Source organism: Silene latifolia, chromosome 1 (assembly GCF_048544455.1).
Source record: "Silene latifolia isolate original U9 population chromosome 1, ASM4854445v1, whole genome shotgun sequence".
Classification (NCBI taxonomy): Eukaryota; Viridiplantae; Streptophyta; class Magnoliopsida; order Caryophyllales; family Caryophyllaceae; genus Silene; species Silene latifolia.
The window spans coordinates 77102103-77125393 of NC_133526.1; the positions used below are offsets into that span (position 1 = coordinate 77102103).

The window sequence follows — 23291 nt, forward strand, 5'->3', positions numbered from 1 at the left end:
AACATTCATAAAACAACTTTATAATTATCACACCATACCACTTCTTGTGAGGTCAGAACCTCACACAAACATTTACACATATCATAGACCCGTAATCACAACCAACTAGTCAATCCTGACCACGTAAGTTACCACTCGATAAAGGTTACCTGTCGCCCGAGTTTAACTCATATGCCCCTCATAACATATTCCCCCATTCGCACAACCATCACTTTCTGCCAAATATAACCATACCTTCACTACTCAACTATTAGCATCCGCCTCATCTAACCACATCTTATACCCTCTCACAATCATACACAACAATCAGGTCCCTACCAAATCAACCTCTTTAGAATTGCTACCTTTCTAATATACCATCACTGCTCGTATATCAAACCTCTTACACTCATATCAAAATAACACGGTTTTTTCTCCTATCTTTGGTTATCATTCCAAATAACGAACATCAAACCCATCCACAAAATTACCTCAACATTATTCCCAATACTATCTTAATTGTGTTGTCATCCAACTCTCCACCAAATACCTCGTATCGTGCCAATACTCCACCAACTTCTTGCTCCCTTAATTCCTCGAAACTCATTATCAATCATGTTGTCCTGAAACTCCTATATAACCTTTAGCTAACATCCTCGTGACGCTATCACACATTTCAATGATTCCTTACCTTTATATCACATAACTCCGGTGAATATTTTCCTCGGCTTACTTTTATCCTTCTTTTCTCTTTACACTCAATAATACCAATTAATAGTTCAACTCCTTATTCCTTCTAGTTAACTCTTTAGAAATCCAGTTACCCCTTCGTTGCTCCAAAACTCAAATTCCATTATTTTCTACCGACATCATCCCACTCTTTCTTACCATGGATCTTCTCTTATTATGCTATCACTCACACTTGCCACTAATCTATCCATAGAATCAACGTTTAATGTTCAAACAATTGCATCTCCCTTTTTACATCTCTAGAAATCAGAATTCATTTAATACCGTTAATTACCCAAGGAAATCACACAGTAGTTTCGTCTCTCGATAACACAAATTTCCAAACTCAGTCACTACCTGCAAATCCACGTCACGACATGTCCCATTAAGTTCGCTATATACCACTATATACCACTATTTCCAAACGACCTCTCATTACATATGTTCTTACTCAACACTATTTCTAGCCATCTCCCTCCATAATTTATTATACATCTCAGGTTGCTACTATCCACATCCTTTCTTTCAATCTTTTCATTCTCACGTTCCTTAAACTTACATCATGCCTTGCCCACATTCACTTACATTTTCATTACTCAACATACAATCATGTCACTCATCTCGTCTCACACAACATGCTCTATGCCTCAATTAAGTCTTACTAATCCCAACACATATAAATCATGTCCTCCTCACCGAACTCATACTCATCATAGGTGCCACTCTTTACACCACAAAATTGGGTAACTTACGCGTCAAGACCAACATACATGTAAAACAATGCATAAAGAAGCAAAATAACGCCTTTGAATTAAACATAATATGCAACGAAGTCAAAAGATAAACATATGACCCAAAATAGGGGTCACTAGATCGAGTACAGGCCACTCGATCGAGTAAGGGACTTACTCGATCGAGTAGGTCAAGATCAGAAGCACGTAAAACAAATCACCAGGGCTACTCGATCGAGTAACTAAGGTACTCGATCGAGTGCCCCCTTACTCGATCGAGTACCAAGGATACTCGATCGAGTACCCCAATTCTCAAGACTTGTCCGTTTTTAGTAAAACAGTCATAACTCACTCATTACTTGGTCGTTTTGGGCGTGTGAGCTATCGTTAGAATCGTAAAAGAACAAGCTATCACCTCCAATTGGAATCACATTAAAATCACTTACACATCTCAAGTTATAACAGTTTAAAGACAACTTTGCTGTAATCAGACGACATAATTATTTGATTTTTACTTCCAAACAACTTAAACAACAACCAAGTTAGACGAACACAACCCAATACTCATGAAACCAGTAGCCCCAATCACATATTATTATTTTCGAAAACAAAGCAACAACATTCATCATGCACTACCCACATGCTTTTATTCTATAGCCTTTCGTAAGACAAATCATACTCATACATTACAAATCCTATTCCATGTTACTAACATAACAACACTATAAAATAACTTCCATTATATAACATGCTTAATCCGGAACCATGTTATCATACCATGATGATTCATCTTTTTCCACTAATTCATCCATCATACCACATATTTACCCACCATATTCGTTCAACATATTCACCCAGCACATGCTCAATTCACACTCCCAACCTTCTGTACTTTTACTCAACACGACAACAACAACATGTATACTTACACATCGCTTTACATATATATAGACACAACACTTTTCCTTACATAATTATAACATGCCAAATTATATGTATCAATCATTATACTTTCATGCTTTACAATCAACCAACATACAATTCACGTCATCATCATCAATTCATGCAACATACTACTACATAGATACACACAGCACACAATATGCACATAACGATCCCGACACATATCCCATGGTGACCGGTTCAAAATTGTAGGGCGAGTTCGCGACTTTAGGACGTCTCCCAAGTCTTTGCATTAGCTCCTACAACCTTTACCCCGGGTTCATTTTAATTGACTCCCTAGATTCATTAGATTCATTGGTTACAGGTTTCAGGATCGTCGCTCTGATACCATTTGTAACACCCCCATACTCCAAGTGCCTTACCAGGACCACTCAGGTATGAGGATGTCACCATCTCGGTTACCCGAGGCATGATAATCATAAGACAATGAAGAAACATACTTTATTAAACAAGTTTAAGTGATTACATTACAAAACCAACTGTAAGCAAAATACAACTGTTCTCAAACTATAAACCAACTGAAAGGTACTTGTTCTAATAAACACAAATGAAGACTAAAGACTCGACATGTGATGACTCCATCCCCACTAGATCCCACGCGTATCCAAGATATACCGCTTAAGCAAATCGCTCACCACCCCGAATGGATCACCACAGTTTTTAAAACATTTATACGGGGTCGACTAATCACACAATTCACCATATATATATACAATAAGATAAACAGACAATTTGAATCACACACACACACACACCCACCAATTCCCATCATCTCAATACTGACGTCCACCGGACCACCGCCGGGGGACCGGCCTTCCCACCTAAGCCCCGCTCATCATACGAGCGATAACCCCGTCCCATTAATGTGCACATCCCCTTCCGTGGCGGGTTCCACGAAGGGCGAAACTAGGGCGTGAGATCACTCCCGCAAGTGACCCCACTCGGTACCGAGAACACATCTCGAGAACCATCAACAAACACAACCACAATCACAATCACAAATCACAATCATCATATCAAACAACTAACTACAAAGACATCACCAATATCCCATTATGGGACTAATACCGAGTAGGAAATCCTACCGAAAGCACAACAAGCGACGGTATCTACAAAATTTATCAAAACGCCTCTTCTACGAACCCTCCTCCTATCATATAACACACATAGGCCATACATCACATACTACACATAAAAACCCCCAATTCCTAAATTAGGGTTTAACCAAACTTAACTAAACATTATAAAAATTATGTTAAAAGCTTACCCTTGACGCAAGGAACTCAACGACACGAACAACGACAAGAACTGACCGTCTGAACTCCGGGAATTGCTAAGAATGCGATTAGGAAGATGAACTGACTGCTTTCTCTCTTAAACAGGGTTTTAGGTTTTGCAAAAGTGATTTAAAACAATGACGATTATGTTTAAATACCTTAAATCGCATAATTAACAAAACCCGAGAAAACTCCCCGTAAAACCGGACACTCGATCGAGTACCCAAGGTACTCGATCGAGTACCCCCTTACTCGATCGAGTACCCCAGCTACTCGATCGAGTACCCAACAAGTCAGAAACTATTTTATTTCGCAACTTGCCCTTACTCGACAGAGTAAGGCCTACTCGATAGAGTACCTAAAGACTTATAAATACGGAGTATTACATTTTTACCAATTTTTTTCTTCACATTATTAAGAAACCTTTCGAAAGGATACATCTACCTATATTGGACAGGTCCACCAACTTTAGCTTCATATGGCAAATGGATAGGTAAATGCTCCATCGAATTGAAAAAAGAAGGCAGAAATATCATCTCAAGTTTACACAAAATTGTTGGTATTTGGTCTTCTAGACGAATCATGTCGTCAATCGATATCGTGGAGAAACATAAATCTCTAAAAAATTGACTTATTTCTATAACTGCATTCCAAACGGTAGTCGAGAGTAAATTTTTAAAAGCCACTGGTAATAAGCGCTCCATAAAAACATGACAATCATGACTTTTCAACACTTTCAACTTCAGTTCCTTCAAATCAAAACAACGGCTCAAATCGGAGGCATATCTATCGGGAAACTTCAAGTTTCCTATCCAATCACACAATACCTTTCTTTGAGCTTTGTCAAGAGCAAATATGGCTTTTGGTTTAGCCCCATCCTTACGAATATGAAGTTTAGGACGATCACAAAATTTCTTCAATTCTATTCTTGAATTAATATTATCACATGTCTTTCCATTTACATCCATACTCGTATGAATAAGTAGCTCAAAGAAGTTCTTCTCTATGTGCATCACATCCAAATTGTTTCTGATCAACATTGTTTTCCAGTAGGGAAGCTCCCAAAAAATACTTCTTTTAAACCAACCATTCTTTTTCCTTTTCAACTCTTTAAACTATTCTTCAGTCCCATCGACAGTGGATGGCAAATCACATACAACCTCCCATACCTCATCCCCTGGGAGTCGATCCGGAGCATCGTCACGCACCTCCTTACCTTTTAAGAAAGCTTTCTTGTTCCTTCTATGGATATGTCCATCCGGTAAGAAGCATCTATGGCAATAAAACCAACTAATCTTTTTGGAATTAAGAAGATAAAATGCTTTACTCTTATACATGCAATAAGGGCATGCCTTTCGCCCAGCATTTGCCCATCCTGATAGCATACCGTATGCGAAAAAATCATTTATAGTCCATAACAGTGAAGCTCTTAGTTGGAAATTTTGCTTCTTGGACACATCAAATGTTTCCACACCAACTTCCCACAAATGCTTCAGTTCTTCCACCAACGGTTGTAAATAAACATCCAGATGCTTTTTTGGGTTACCAGGACCGAGAATAAGTAGTGAGAGAAAAATAAATTGTCTTTTCAAACAAAGCCAAGGAGGTAAGTTGTACGGCGTGGTCATTACGGGCCAACACGAGTAAGATCTACCAAACTGACCAAAAGGGTCAAACCCATCCGTATACAAGCCAAATCTCACATTGCGAGGTTACTCGAAAAAATCAGGATATAACCTATCAAAACGCTCCCACTCCTCTCCGTCACTCGGATGACACATCTTTCCTGGTATACGAGGATTTTCTTTGTGCCATCTCATTTGGTTGGCAATATTTTTCGTGGCATACATTCTTTGAAGTCTGGGAGCTAAGGAAAAATAAATTAATGAGTTTAATGATATTAGTTTGCTTCTCTTTCCACTCCTCTTATTACCCTTCTTTCCCTTCAAAACAATATTTCCCTCACTTGTCTCATATCTATCCCTTTGACATTTCTTACATTTGTCAAGCAAAGCATCATCTTTCCAAAAAAGCATACATCCTTTAGGACATGCATCAATATTTTCATGTGGAAGGTGAAGACCTTTAACCACTTTCTTAGTATTGTAGAAATTTTGGGTCATAACGTTATTATCGAGTATAACATCCTCACGGCTTTAAATGGCATATTAAACTCACATTTTAAAGTAACTATCCTGGATGCAACTTGTAACAATGTCATATAAGGTTTTTTCGGAAGCACTTAGCATGTCAAAAAAGGCTTTTGCTTTTGGGTTTGGTGGTTCTTCATCAATCATTGGTACACGGTCATTATTAATGAAAGCATTAGACTCAAAGGTATCAAGTACCATATCTCTATATGGGTTCTCATTTTGTTGGATTTGAAGCTGTTCGGGATCGGGAGAATATTTTTCTTCATGGGATATCCAATTGTAGTAGTTTGGAAAATAACATTTGTAATAAGATGCTCTTCTACTTCAATGTCAAGTAAATATTTTAAGTTTTTGCATTTAGACAAGGACACCTAAGTTTATGTTGTTCCAAATCCTATGAATCTTGACATCTATCAAATTCAATAAATCCACGAACTCCCTTTATAAATCTAGCGGTAAGACGTTTCCTCTTATCTACTCTTTCTTCGTACATCCAACTACGTTCAAATCTCTTCATTTTAATCTAGACAATATATAGCAAACTAACCATTTTAAATAATATTTCAACAAAAGATTCTAACTTTAAAATTGTACTAACTTATCACATTATAATACTTCAACAATAGTTATCCCATCCTCTATATTATACTAACTTCAAGATTTCAATTGGGTCCTTATCACTCCAACCTAAACCCATCAATGTACGTTTCAAGTCACTAGCAAACACACATTTGTGATTTATTAATGAGAAAAAAAATTTTGACAGCAATTCCCCGTAGTTCTCCAAATACACAATGTAGAATAAATTTATATTCCACATATGTATTCAGAGAACATTAAAGGAATTGCCACCAAATGCTTTTCTCATTAATAAAATCACAACTATGTGTTTACTACCTAAGTGACTTGAAACGTACAAAGACAATTCCAAAATGGAGACTATTCAAGAATTGCTCCTAATGAGTAATTCTTGAACGGGTATTAGGTCAATATTAAACAAGTTGTCAAAAATGTAAATAAAATTTTGGAAAATGCAATTTATACGTCATGCTCATTCTAACTTAATTTCGTCAATTAGATGATTAAAACATATCATAATCCATGCGAATCAAGGCAAATTTGTGTTATAACTAAAGTATGAAAAATATTGACAATACTAACATTATTCTAATCAATAACTAACTAAACTCTATTCCAAGATCATAATCAATAACATTGCTAAAACTACACTAACATTAACAATAACTTACTACCTTCAACAATACTAACACTATACTACCTTCAACAATACAAACACTATATTACCTTCAATACTACTAAAAATAAGTTACTACCTTCAATAATACTGATATTATCAAGATAACATTCAATTACATCCCCTAATCATATGACATTAGCAATTTAACAAAACCCCCAATTTCTAACCCTAACTACAATTAATTTAGAAAAATGTTAATTAAATTACAACTACATACTTAATAGGCATCACAAATGTTTTTAAAACCATCATAACAATCTCATTACTAATTAAAGTGACAAATTAAACAAAAGAAATTAAGGATTTAAGTAATTAAATCAAATTGAGTAAAAAACAAACCTTTAAAAAAAAGAATAGTGAAGGAAACTCTGGTGGTCGGTGGTGATGTGGCACCTACGGTGGATGGTTTGCCTCTCCGATGGTGGTGGTGGGTGGTGGTTTTGTCGGGTGTGTGTTGCGTTTTTTTTTGTTTTTTTTGTTTTGTTTTGTGTGGAATACAAGTGACGGGTGAAAGGAAGGAAGGAGATGAAAAAGTTCACAGTTAGAGAATTGGCGACCGTCATTCGTCGTCAAATTGGATATTATTGCGTCGCCCTTGGATTTCATACGGATTTTGGGATAAGATTCCATAGTCGCCAAATTGGCGACTGTTTTCGGTCGCCCGCTTTTTTTTTTCCTGTCGCCCTGCTTTAGACGCCTTTAACAGATATTCTTGTAGTGATTATTATTATTATTATTATTATTTATTTTTCCGATGACTTTTTAATGTGTATACGAGGGTATAAGGACGGGCTTCATTTGAGATTATTTCCCCGATAATTTTTTACACCATTTAAGTGGGGTTATATATCCTTTATGCTGTCTATATATCTCAAACGGGTTGGACGGGTAGGATCATACAGGTCGGGTACAGTGGGTTCAAATATATGGGCAAAGTGCGAATCAACAATTATTATCTAACGCCTTTTATAGATCGAAAAAATATTTTGTAAAAACTAAAGTACATTTAATATTAATATTAATATTTTAATCATATTCAATGTTTAGTTTTTTTAATTATTTTTTCAAATATATTATATAATAAATATTAATATTTTGATAAAAATGATTTTAATTTATCTTTGAGTCAACGGGTCGACGTGTTCATGTCGGGTTTCAATTAAATTAACAGGTCATTTCGAGTTCCAGATCGAACGGGTTACTGCTCGAGATTTTCGGGGTTTAACCCTGGAAAAAATGGATGAGATCGGTCCGGGTCGAAATTTAACAGGTCTATATCTTAGTCATGTCTTAAACTCATAACTTATCATTTAGTTAAAATAATATGGATACGAATTGTACAAATAACCAACTCTAATTTGTTGTGTTTTACATTTATATAATATCAACTATCGTATGACTTTAAGTTTACTAACAATATATGGAGTATTAGCTTAAAGGTAATCATCTAGCCACGAAGTACAAAAACAGCCAGTGAATTTGACGGGTTTAAAACTAGTACAGAGTATAATCCTTCTTAAAACTTATTCATGCATATGTTTGTTTAAAGTGGGTTGCGAAGTCGAAATTTACTTTTTGTTAGTAAGTCGACGTGTACTTAATGTGATGACATTATAAACAAAGAAGGAACACATGGTTTTATTTACGTGGAAATTCTTATGTTAATGACAAAGTATGCAAACTTAAATTCATTTTGGTGGATAATCTTGTAAATTTGAGTTGTATTACAGTTATAATCTACATAACATTCTAAACATGATGATGTAACTTGTTGCCTCAAGTCATATGCATAATCATTTTTCATTGTACGTAATTACTTTGTAGGGTAACAATCGAATATTCTACATCACGTTTCAAACCAAACAGTTGTTGTGACTAATCACATACTGCAAATCTGTCGGAATCTTGAAATAGGACGAATTTGTCTTAGCAATGTAAATCAAACTACTTAGTTAATGCATAACATCTTCCATATTGGCTTGTTCAATTACATAATATATACCTACTACCTGCATGTCAACAAAAAAATAAATCTAAGCAAATTAATCACCTTATAAGCAGATTACAAATACTAATCACGTGATTTAGAGATTAGCAAGGAAGGAACCAGAGTTGGTTATTTGACTTCATAACTATGAAGTTGAACTTTTTTATTTTACGCAGAGCTTAAATATTAATATTTAAAATTTGTAGCTTTATACTATGAAAACTATGAACAATCAGGAGAAATCAACATGCAAACAAACTAAAAAGTTTAAACTTTAGAAGCAATGTAGCGCCTTTGAGATCCAAAATTTATATGAAATTGAACCATTGATTTTGAAAGCACAATAAAACGGAGGCGGATGGAATGTTTGTCTTTAATGTACATTTCACATGACCCATGGAGAATTAAGGATGAGTGATATAAAATGTGTGTGACTTTAGAGAGTTGCAATATTGATTTTGTATTTGCTTGGTTCTCTTATTTCTCTATGAGGAGGTATTTATACAAACTCAGTGAGCAACTGAAAAGTAACCACTAATACACTTAATTATGCAAATTCATTGTATCATAATTTCACTAATAAACTTAATTATGATAATTCATTGTGTCATAATTTATACATACCAACTCATATTCTCTTACTATCTATAAAATATTATTAAAAGGCTAGCCTAAAAAGGCCACGTAGACAATGCCACATGGGATGAAAAAAAGCCACGTACACAATAACAATATGACTTGGCAAACTAATATGACATGGATTATCAATTTATTATTATATTGCATTAATTTAATTCACTTATTTTCTTTAAAAGGCCATCCATATTCCATTAGCTTTAAACTTAATTAACTAAAAAAACTACAATAATAAAATACGCATTAATTATAAGTTAATAATTTCAAGAAATTTCATATGGATTAGTATTATACGTATTCGAAATAAAAAAATGAATACATAAGAAATTAAGAACGAAGAAGAATAAATGAAGTTGAAAACAATTTTTTTTTTATATTGTCAGATTTGTCACTAATTCACTTATTATAACTTTGTTGTATATAGAAGATGTTTTACAGAACTAATTAATCAATAAATGAGTATTAAATATCATATAAAATATTTTCTTAGGAAAATATAAAATATATGGAAAATAAAATATTTATTTAATTTAAGTAATTTACAAACAAATTCTGTAAATACTTTAATGAAATTAAACACTAATAATAGAATTTTAAAAGAGTAGTAATACCGTATATTTAGTTCATGAAATTATTTCACGTAAAGGATAAGGTTTTGGAAAATATAAAATATATGGAAAAGAAAATATTTATTTAATTTAAATAATTTACAAACAAATTCTGTAAATACATAAGTAAATTAAACACTAATAATAAAATTTTAAAAGGGTAGTAATACCATGTATTTAGTTCATGAAATTATATCACGTAAAGGATAATTTAAATGAGACCTTCTCCATTCCACTTTTATTGTTTAATTATCCTTTAAAATTTATTCCAAATTAATTGTTTTTTCAAAATTTAGTATGATAAATGACTTAACTATTAGTATCTACACAATATAATAAAAAGACAAGACGAGTAGTTTATTATTTGACGTGTGTTATGTTAAGCAATTTTAAGTGCCACATTTTATGTTATTTTTCTTTGCATTTTATCTATACAATATAGTTAAAAGCCTACTTAAAGCATTTAATTTTAATCCACGTGTATTTTTTCTATTGGTTAATAATAATTCAATTATATTAATTACTTAATTATCTAACTAAAAGTAAGTAATTATCTAACTAAAAGTAATCTCTAAATACCATGTGTTACATGCTTATAAAATACAAATAAAATAAAAAATATTAGTGGCAAATACAAAAAACAAATTAATACAAACTCTTTATTTTTCTCTCATAAATTTGGTATTAATCTACCTATTCATTTAACTTTTTTTTCCTTTTTTTTTAATAGATGGTCTTTTGGTTTTCCTCACAATTATTATACTTTGTATTTATTTCACCATAACTTTTTATCTCTCCCATTCTTCTTCTCTCAAATAAATTATTGAAATCAATTACAAAAATTTTCTTATATAAATATCACAACAATCCTATTTTTCATTTTTATCTAAAAAGTTGGTAGGTAAAGTATGCATATATAACCAATTGAATTATTTAACTTTTTTATTCTTATTATGTTTTGAATTAATTAATAGTTAGAATCTTATTTAATTATTATTTTTGTGTTTGTATTAAAATTGCAGGAGGATGACATACTCACATATCAAAAACATTGCATGAAATTGGAAATAATGGTTATGAAACATTTTTGCAATTATCTTTCGACTTGAATATATTTTTCATTTTTATTGAGTTTTCCTTATTATTATTATTATTATTATTATTATTATTATTATTATTATTATTATTATTATTATTATTATTATTATTATTATTATTATTATTATTATTATTATTATTATTATTATTTTTGCAAGGAATTATCTCCACTTTTATTCATCCAAATATGGGCAAGTAAAAGAGGAGTAGTCTTACAAAGCTATCCACTACTTTGGCTAGGAAAGCCAAAATCTAACTATTGAGATGCTCTACAATATCATTATAGACTTGATCATTACTACAAGCAAGTAATCTAACACCAACTAAATATTTGATATGCTTGATGAGAGTGAGCTTAGGTCGTTCTCTGCCTTCGAAAATCCTCTGGTTGCGTTCATGCCAAAGTAAATGAACAGTAACAGCAAGGGTGCAAATGAACCAGCTGCAAGACCAATGTTTGCTACGCTTTCTGCTGCTAATCCAGCCCACTTCCCGTTTAAGAGACATCCCAGCTCTGCGAATCCCAATCCAGGCTAGCAAATCTTCCCAAACAGTTTTTGCATAGTCACATCCAAAAAAAAGATGATACTGGTTTTCCTCTGCTTTTTTGCAGAAACAGCACCTATTAGGTAGAGCCATTCCTTTCTTGACCATGTTATCAACAGTAGGAAGCTTATTTTCAATGGCCAACGAGAGAGTTAACCTGTGAGATGGAATGATAACAGGCCTGCTTAGGAGCTTAGCCCAACTCACTTTTGGACGTTTAATTCTGAGAATGTCATAAGCTTTAGAGATACAGAATATTCCACTACGAACACAACTCTGAATTAAGATTTTAGCCTGTTGAATACTTCCTGCAATTTGCAAACAGGAATCTCGAGCTTGCAAAATCCCCTTCAGACTAGCAGGTAAACGCTCAGAGAGAGGTAAAGTCCATATGTTTTTCTCTTTGAAAGTATAGTGTTTATTCCAGGCAATCCAGAGGCTATCAACAGAAACATCAAATTTCCAGACCCATTGTAAAAGGACTGCTTTGTTCCAAGCAAGAAGCTCTTTAATACCAAAACCACCTTCAGGCCAGGGAGAGCAAATCTCTTTCCAACTTTTGAAAGTCATTCGTCTATGCCCAGCAGGAATTTGCCAGAAAAAATCTTTGCACAGTTTATTTATAAGCTTGACAACTCCTCGAGGAAGCAAGATACTAGCACACCAGTAGTTATGAATGCCAAAAATGACAGACTGAAGGAGTTGCAGTTTGCCAGCATAGCTGAGAAATTTGGTGGACCAGTGATGAATTGCCCCTTGAATCTTACCAATAAGCATTCCAAAATTATCAAAACTCAGTCTTGAAGCATTCAAAGGAACCCCAAGGTATCTAAAAGGGAAATTCTCCTGCTGAAAGCCAGTATGTTCCAGAATAGCTCTCTTTACATTTGGCTGGACTCCTCCAAAGAAAATAGAAGTTTTATCAATGTTAGCTTTCAAACCAGAAACTCTGCCAAATTTATCAAGAGTATGAACCACAGCAGACACAGAAGGCAAGTCTCCCCGGGTAAAAATCATTAGATCATCTGCAAAAATTAGGTGAGTAAGCTTTATGCCAGCACATTTAGGATGCATAGAGACCTGAGGTTGAGTGCAAATGACCCTGAGATATCGAGAGAGAACTTCCATGCTCAAAACAAAGATATAAGGGGAGAGAGGATCTCCTTGCCTTACTCCACTCTTACCCTTAAAAAACCCATGACTAACACCATTAACCTTCAAAGAGAACCATGAGCCAGTGAGCCAGTGAGGCAGGCCATTATTATTATTATTATTATTATTATTATTATTATTATTATTATTATTATTATTATTATTATTATTATTATTATTATTATTATTATTATTATTATTATTATTATTATTATTATTATGTATGCGCAATATCAAATTGTAGTATGAATCTCTAATTATTGGTGACATGTTACATTATATATTCCAACCCTTGGAATATTAATTGACAAATTTGTAAATTGTACTAAATTGTCTTATACCCTTTCGTGCACTTTATTAGTTTTCCGTGTACTATTCAACTTGTATTTTGTCAATCAGGTTATAAATCAAATATCTTAGTCGACAAACAGATTATAAATCAAATGTCTTAATGGAAGTGTTGAAGTTATATGCTCCAAGGATATAAATCGGATCTTTTAATGCGGATCAAGGTAAATATTTTGCATGGTTTTTGAGCGAAATCCGATGATCATTCTCCAATCCATTGTTCTATTTTGAATGCTTTCAAACCTTTAAATCATTTTTTTTTTGTTTTCCATCAAATATTTTCTTCTAGCACTCTCAATCTTTCTTCGAGAAATGTTTACTTTTTTTGTTTGTATATATTTTTGTTATCTCATAATCATTTGTTACGAATATTTTTTAATTATCACCTCACTTCTCTTTTTTTTGACCATTTTTATATTATCACCCTTTTTCTTTAATTTCTACTTTGGGACATACTTTTTACTAAATGTTTCTTATAACTTTTTTTAAAAAATTACAAAATAATGTCATCGTTTAAGGGTAAAATTTTCACATTACTCCACCAATTGCAAACTTTTTCCTTTTATTTTCAATTGGTTTTATGTTTTCTTATTCTTAATTATTGCACACAAGCAAATGCGATGATAATTAAAAAAATGGAAGAAGTATAATAATACAAATTGCGTATCCTTATTTCTTTGAAATTCATTGAGATAGGCGTTAAAGCTCCTCACATAAAAGTTCACCAACAACAAAAGATATATAGATGGCTCTAATTAACAAGAGATATAGAAATGAAACTAGAATGATGTCCATTGTTTAACAAATACATTTTCTCATGTATCGTCGCAAAAATTGCTCACATAAAATTTATTTTTAAAATTATTGAATGCGTATTTAGTCTAAAATTTTATTTGTATAAGTCACATGTCATCAACTCCTTGCTAGTAGTTTAAGTATATCACTTAGGTCTTTTGTTATACAAAAATCATTTCAATAATATTTTTCCCAATACGTTGGAAATCAATTGAATTTACAAGGACGATGTTGCAAGACCGATGAATTGACAAGAACTGTTAATGTATTATTTGTTAAAAGTTTAACATCCTCCATTGCATTTGAAAAAATAAACTTGTAAATTTAGCCTAATTAGTAAGATAAACATAAGTTGTATTTTAACATAGCGCTTTTTGCGCATTATTCATATCGTCTCTAATTGACTAAAGGCAATATGTAAAATTCAGTTATAAAATATCATTACCATCCATTCATTTATATATTTTACATATTTACTTTATTTTACATTTCTTTTTTCATTAGAATACGTTAGGTAATAAGGAATAGAATTACATGTCCAAGTGTCCAACATTTTGTTTCTTTGTCGGATAAAAATAGGACCAAGGTTCTTCGAACACACCAAAACAACACTAAAAACAATATATCAAGTACTAGAATACCAAAAGCCGTCAATGTTGAGTGAACTGAATAACCACCGTGACAAAGCCAAGCGCCCTCGAAATTCAGAGACAATCTAAACACCGTAAAAAAAGAAGGGTACAAAAACAGAAAGGGGGCCGACAGTAATTAACACAACAAGACAACAATCAGTAAAAGGACAAAGACAATGAGGACCGTAGAAAAATAAGAGTAGTTTGCAAAGTTAATATTCCACTGTTTGAATGCAATTTTACGTTTTCCCATAATTTGTGTTGACTTTGCTTATAGGCTTTGAGAATAAGTTGTTTAAAGTGCTCTGATGAAACACGAGACAATACAATTTCCCATTTATTTATATGCAATACCAGCCTTCGAAATCAGATAATGGACATTCGTATGTTCTTTAAAATGAGGGATTCATGGGTTTTGGTGCTATAATATATCTTACCCTCATGAACTGTGACAGTACCCTTATTGCCTTGCTTAGGTATCCTACCAACATATCTCCAAGATAATAAGCAAGAAGACAAAAAAGGCGAATAACGCATTCATGAACGATACCGCAAAAATAAAAGAACAAAAACAATAAAACCCGTGATTCTCACGGGTCACAAAACTAGTTCCAAATAAAATGCAGTGAAAAATAACATAAAATGTGGCACTTAAAATTGCTTAGCATGACACCCGTCAAATAATAAACTACTCATCTTGCCTTTTTATTATATTGTATATATATTAATAGTTAAGTCATTTATCATACTAAATTTCGAAAAAATAATTAATTTGGAATAAATTTTAAAGGATAATTAAACAATAAAAGTAGAATGGAGAAGGTCTCATTTAAATTCACCATGAACACAAAATTATAAATATAATTATTTTAGTTTTACTTACTAAATATATTGCTAAACAATGCATTTTTTTTTTACAAAACCTTATCCTTTACGTGAAATAATTTCATGAACTAAATACATGGTATTACTACCCTTTTAAAATTCTATTATTAGTGTTTAATTTACTTAAGTATTTATAGAATTTGTTTGTAAATTACTTAAATTAAATAAATATTTTCTTTTCCATATATTTTATATTTTCCAAAACCTTATCCTTTACGTGAAATAATTTCATGAACAAAATACACGGTATTACTACCCTTTTAAAATTCCATTATTAGTAATTAATTTCACTTAAATATTTACAAAATTTGTTTGTAAATTACTTAAATTAAATAAATATTTTCTTTTCCATATATTTTATATTTTCCTAAGAAAATATTTTATATGATCTTTAATACTCGTTTATCGATTAATTAGTTATGTAAAACATCTTCTATATACAACAAAGTTATAGTAACAACAATAGTGAATTAGTGCCTTTAGAAAAAAGTAGTGAATTAGTGACAATACAATTTTTTTTTATTTTCAACTTCATTTATTCTTCTTCGTTCTTAATTTCTTATGTATTCAGTTTTTTTTTTTTTTCGAATACATATCATACTAGTCCATATGAAATATTTTGAAATTATTAACTTATAGTTAATGCATATTTTTTTATTGTAGTTTTTTTTGAGTTATTTAAGTTTAAAGCTAATGGAATATGAATGTGTTTTTAAAGGAAATAAGTGAATTAAATTAATGTAATATAATAATAAATTGTAATCCATGTCATATTAGTTTGCCAAGTCACATTGTTATTGTGTAAGTGGCTTTTTTTTCATTCCATGTGACATTGTCTACGTGACATTTTTAGGCTAGCCTTTTAATAATATTTTATAGATGGAATATGGATGAATTTTTAAAGGAAATAAGTGAGTTAAATTAATGCCATATAATAATAAATTGTAATCCATGTCATATTAGTTTGCCAAGTCACATTGTTATTGTGTACGTGGCTTTTTTTCATTCCACGTGGCATTTGTCTACGTGATATTTTTAGGCTAGCCCTTTAATAATAATTTATAGATGAAATATGGATGGATTTTTAAAGGAAATAAGTGAATTAAATTAATGGAATATAATAATAAATTGTAATCCATGTCATATTAGTTTGCCAAGTCACATTGTTATTATTTACGTGGCTTTTTTTTAATCCCTTGTGGCATTGTCTACGTGGCATTTTTAGGCTAGCCTTTTAATAATATTTTATAGATAAGTGAATTAAATTAATGGAATATAATAATAAATTGTAATCCATGTCATATTAGTTTGCCAAGTCACATTGTTATTATTTACGTGGCTTTTTTTTAATCCCTTGTGGCATTGTCTACGTGGCATTTTTAGGCTAGCCTTTTAATAATATTTTATAGATAGTCAAGTGAGATCTTATTTAAATTGTATTAATGAGTACATTATTAATATCAAACTTTTATCATTTTTAGTAATATATAACTAAAGATATAAGAAAAAAAAACATTAATAATAAATGTATAAACTAAATGTAAACTATCCAATGAATTTGAGTGAAAAATCAAGTTGTATGTAGCAATAACCCATTTTTGGCAAAATCAAATATATTACATCATTCATCCGCTCTCCGACAAATTAAAAAAAAATAAAACCCTTTTAAAATACAAAAACACTATTTATTCGTATTAGCTGGCAAAAAATAAACAACCGAGCCATATTTTAAACTCCAGAAAACCCACAACAATGGCTTCCTATTCTTCTTCTTCTTCTTCAAATAATAACCCTTTTCTCTTGGATTTTCATAGCTATATAGAAAACCCTACAGAAGAACAAACTAAAATTCTTCTAGATCCTATATTTTTTAATGCAAAATTCGTTATTGTGGATGTTGATGGGAAGAATAAGAATCTTTTTAAAATATGGGTTGATGATGGAAATTTGGAAGATGATCAATTTATCAATGGCTTGGGATTGAAGTTGGACACTTTTAGGTGTTCTAAATTACCTTTTTTCAGGACTGTTAGCATAAATGTTTATGCAACAAAATTTGATAAAGGGATCCATTTCTATGTTGGGAAGAATTCGGGAAAGCTTCTTGTTATGGGCTTTGAATTTTGTCTTGTTTGTCGTTTATGTGTTTTTCTTTAATGTAGATGGGTTTTGGTTTATATTTGTTGCGGGTTTTGATTTATATTTGTTGTTGGGTTTTGGTTTATATTTGTTGTGGATTTTGGATTTTGATTTGTTGTTGGGTTTTGGTTTATATTTGTTGTGGGTTTTGGTTTATATTTGTTGTGGGTTTTGATTTGTTGTTGGGTTTTGGTTTATATTTTTTGTGGGTTTTGTTTTATATTTGATGTGAGTTTTGGTTTATATTTGTGTTACTTATATCCCTACGCACCCCAAGAAGGATTCGTATTATTGGATGCTCACGAAATTTGGGGAGTATTCTGTCAAATCTGGATATTATGCTGCTACTGCTTCAATTCCTGCCTCATTGTCTGACTCGACTAGAACGTCTAAGACGATATTATCTTTCTGCACGTATATATTATTATTATTATTATTATTATTATTATTATTATTATTATTATTATTATTATTATTATTATTATTATTATTATTATTATTATTATTATTATTATTATTATTATTATTATTATTATTATTATTTTTTTATTTTTTTATTTTTTTTATTTTTATAATAAGATGCGCGCAGCTTTCATTAAAATAAAAATAAAAGGTTTACATGAAATTGGTGGGGAGCCGAGAGACAATATGGGCTCCCACACCCTTAGCAATAGTAAAGCTAAGACGAGTAAAAATGTAAGCGGCTACCCGAGCCCCAGCATCCTGAGATACCGAGAATTTCTGGATCCGCTTGAGCAAGGCAACAGCATCCGAACTCAGCTCCCCCAGTGAAGAGAAAGAGTATTATTATTATTTTTTTTATTTTTTTTTTGCAAGAAAGGTATCTCCATTTTTATTCATCCAATTAGGGAACAAAAAATGGAGTAAACTTACAAAAACTATCCTCTAAAAGCCTAATACAAGGCTCCAAATCACATTCAACTAGGAACAAACTCTATTAAATCATCTAATCTGTTACCATGACCATGAGCAATCATTCGAATGCCAACAGTATACTTAATAGTTTGTATGAGGATGCTAACAGGCTGAGAACCCCAAAAATAGTCTCTACAAAGCTTGTTAGCCAATTTTGCAACTACTTTGGGCAAGAGCAAGGCAGAGCACCAATAGTTTTCAAGACCAAACACCACAGAATTAATAAGTTGCAACTTTCCAGCATAAGACAAGAGATTCCCAGTCCAATGCTGAATAGAAGTCTGAATTTTATCCACCATGATCTTGAACATACCAAGAGCCAGCCTACCAGGATTCAAAATAATGCCCAAGTACCTGAATGGGAAATGCTCCTCAGAATATCCAGTGAGATCCCCTATTTGTTTTTTGACCTCCAAACTAACACCTCCATAATAAATGCTGGTTTTTGCTGGGTTAGCATGTAAGCCAGAGACCATAGCAAACTCATCCAGACACCTGGCCACAGCAACAACAGAAGGTACATCCCCTCTCATAAATATCATGAGATCATCAACAAAAACCAAGTGATGTAGTCCTAATTTTGCACACTTAGGATGAAGAGATACTTGATGAAGGAGGGAGAGTCTTCTTAGTTGCCTGGAAAGGATTTCCATGCTAAGAACAAAGATGTAAGGAGAAAGGGGGTCCCCCTGTCTAACTCCAGATTTTCCAGGGAAAAAACCACAAATAGCTCCATTAATCATTAAAGAAAACCATGTGGAAGCAATGCACCCCATGACCCAAGTGACAAACTTACAAGGGAACCCCAGACCTTGAAGCAAGTTTTGAATAAAAGGTGTTAGAACACACTTGGTTGATGATGCCAAGTTTCATTATGATTTAGTCATTTGCCTCTTAGTTTAATGCATAGCAAATTGAAGCACCCAATGATAGATCAAAGAAGTTCAAAGATGATCAAGATGAAGGACAAGTCAAGCATGCCCATAGCCTAGAACAAATGTTGTAAACGAGGTAGTTCAACATATTCCTTTTACGCATAAGTTACGGCAAAACCGTGCAACAGTTCCTGTGACTGTTGCACCATGGTTTCTGGTACTAACGAATGGAGAATTTTCGGAAAAATTCACAAGTGTTTGAAATTCTTTAAAACGCTTTTATATGTTCAAGAGGAACATTATTTCAAAACTGAAGAACAAAAAGAACAAAAAGAATATGCTTGCACAATAATTTAAAAGATGCCAATCCCATTTGTGCAAGTTGTTTTTCATGCTAAAAATGGGTCTTATGCTTTTTCCATTTGTGGCAAAATTGTGAGTTTCCATATTTTATGGGAAACACTCCTTCTCTTTGGAAAAACGCAGCCCCTTGAGCCTCTCAAACCTGATTGTTCTTTTATATTTTTTAAATGAAAATGCATACTACAAACTTGTGGATATTAGATTAATGTAGTGTTAAGATCCTTCTCTTACACACTACCTTTCTCTATAAATAGCCACTTCATTTTTCATTTATTGTAAGACTTTGAAAGAGCATTCATTGTAAACACTTTGCAAATCTTTTCAGCATTAAAAGCTTTGTTCTTCAATCATTTGCAAAACCGTTTTCTGTTTTTCAAAAGTCTTCAATTGTTTTTCAAAGTCAGAAAATCTCCAAGTCGGTTCGCCGCTTAATCATTGTATAAAAGAATATGTTCAATGATTCTCGTGTTTAGGTCTTAATTGTAATCTCCATGTTCTTAAGTGAACCACTGAGATTCTGACTCTATAAACCGTTGAGATAGAACCTTAAGTCTTGAAGCGGAGTAGCTTTGAGCAAGAGAAAGTCTTGAAGCAGAGTAGCTTTAAGCAAATGCAACCGGAGTAGGTTGGCGAGTTGTTTTCATTGTAATGGTTTAGTTAAGTTTGAGTAAATTTCTAAACAAGCAATAAAATAACAGTTGGACGTAGGCTCCGGAGTAGGAGCTGAACCAATTTTTAAAACATCGTCTTGTTTGTTTATTTACTTTCACGTTCTCTTATCATTCTTCTTTTACACGTTAATCTCGCTCTCAGTGTTGTGCAACAGTCTCTCATACTGTTGCATAGACCTGCTGTACCGTTTGTGAACTTACAATCCATTAAGTTTCTCAAACTCGTATTAATAGATCTTACTTGTGTTAGTCATTAACCAAGTAAAGGAGAAAATTTTTAAAAGGTACACCTAATTCACCCCCTCCCCCTCTTAGGTGTTTATCGTTCTTAACTCTTCAATTGGTATCAGAGCCTCGTGCTCTTGATATTGGTTAAAACCAAAGAGTTGATCCCATAGTTATGGACGATTCAAAACACACTAAGTATCCCATCTTTAAGGGAGAAAACTATGCCTGGTGGAAACATCGCATGGAGCACTATGTTAAAAGTACGGACTATGAATGTTGGTTGATCATTCAAAATGGTCCCCTCAAGATTGAGGTGACTAATGCCGATGGCACTAAGTCTATCAAAAGTGAGGACAAATATGTTGAGGCCGATTATAGAAAAGTCGAGAAAAACTCTAAAGCCATGTCCATCCTTCAATATGGCATCGGTGAACAAGAGATCAACCGGATATCCGGATGTGACTCGGCAAAGGCAATTTGGGACACCCTTAATCTTGCTTATGAGGGAACGTCACAAGTCAAAAAGTACTGTGTTGATCTTCTCATGCAACAATATGAGATGTTCAACATGGGAAAAGATGAGTCAATTAATAGTTTGTCTTCTCGTTTCTCTAGTATTGTTAATGACCTCAAGAGTCTAGGTAGAAACTTTGAATCCGAGGATTTAGTACGTAAAATCCTTCGTAGCCTCTCTGAAAAATGGCAACCGAAGGTTACGGCTATTGAGGAAGCTAAAGACCTTTCTTTGCTATCCCTTGATGAACTTATGGGCTCACTTATGGCTCATGAGTTAACTCTCATGAAGCAATCCGGTGAAAGCTCTAAAGGGAAAGGACTTGCTCTCTATGCTCTCTCAAGTGATGAGGAGGATGAAGATGACGAGTTTGCAATGTTCACTAAAAACATTGTTGGAATGATTAATGGTCGAAACTCACAAAGGTCTAATAACTATACTAGCAAACGACGCTTTCCCAAAAGAAAGTCCACTTCCACTGTTGGTTGCTTCAAATGTGGTGACAAAGGTCATCAAATCAAAGAATGCCCAAAGTGGAATGACATTAAGTCTAAAGAAAACCGTGAGTTTGCTAAAAGAGAATACAAAAGCAAAGTAATGACTGCCATTTGGGGAATGTCTGATTCTGACGAGGACGATGTCCTTGAGGAAGAATTGGATGCCAAACTTAGCATCTCGCCTCAGTCAAGCAATGATGTTCCAAAGTCAACAAAGAAAGAAAGTGTCAAATGTCTTATGGCTCACTCCGTGGACTCAGATTCAGATTCTGACATTGAGGTAAATAAGCTCAAGAAAAAGGTTCGATCTTTCTCCAAAGACAAAATTTGTCATCTCCTAGACCAATTCATTGATAAGTGTCGTGTCCAAAGCAATAAATTAGAGGCTATGCAAATATAAATTGAAGACATAGCCGAAGAAAATGTTGGTCTAAAAGAATGTCTAAATGAGGTAGAACAACCTAGTTCATCATCGAGTCTTGAAAAGGAGATTAAAAGGCTCCGAAAACAGAATATGTTTCTTGTTAAAAGAGTTGATGAAATACATGCAATAGATCAATGCAATGTTGCATCTGTGTCTAACAAGGGAGAAGAGTCCTTTGACAAAGCTGTGTCCTCACTAACCAAAGAACGTGACCAACTTTTGATTGATCTTGCAACATGTCAAAATGAAAAAGAAGAACTTGTCAAAATTGCTGAAATGCTAAATGATGAGTCAAGTCATGCTAAAAGTACTTTAGATCGAGTGCAAAATTCAAACAATGACCTTCTCGTTCAAATTGAAACTCTGAAAAAGGTTGAACAAATCCATGCAACAGATGATGCAACTGTTGCATCTGAGTCTATAAAGGAAATTGAGACTCTCACAAAACATGTGTCTTCACTAACTAAAGAACGTGACTCTCTGTTAGCTGACCTTACCTTGTGCAAAAGAGACAATAAGCAACTTGAGCAAATTGGCTTATTGCTTAGTGATGAAGTGAGACATGCTAAACTTGCGTTTGGTAAAGTAGGTCAACTAAATCTTAATCACCTTGCTAAAATTGATAAACTAACCAAAGAGCTAGATGAGGCTAAGATGTTCTATTTGAAATGGGAAAGAAGTCAGAATGTCTTGGAGTTCCTTCTAAAACAATCTCAAGAATATGAAAACCGTGCAAAAAATGCTGGACTTGGTTTCAAATGCAACAGTTCTACGCACTGTTGCACTCGAAACCAAGACCCAAGCGTAACTGATTTTCGAAGAAGAAAGTATGCTGGTCTTCCTGAGTACATTATCTGCAATTACTGT

At 32.9% G+C, this 23291-nt stretch overlaps 1 protein-coding gene across 1 annotated transcript; it reads right to left on the minus strand.

Annotated features, from left to right (window-relative positions):
• Nucleotides 1-11671: 11671 nt before the first annotated feature.
• On the minus strand, nt 11672-13093 carry LOC141649050 (uncharacterized). The gene has a single exon (XM_074457754.1). The coding sequence runs from the start codon at nt 13091-13093 to the stop codon at nt 11672-11674; it is 1422 nt and encodes a 473-aa protein (XP_074313855.1).
• Nucleotides 13094-23291: the final 10198 nt, after the last annotated feature.

What these genes read in the sequence shown, in the direction of transcription:
- LOC141649050 (XM_074457754.1), bottom strand. Translation starts at nt 13,093, where the DNA reads ATGGAAGTTCTCTCTCGATATCTCAGGGTCATTTGCACTCAACCTCAG.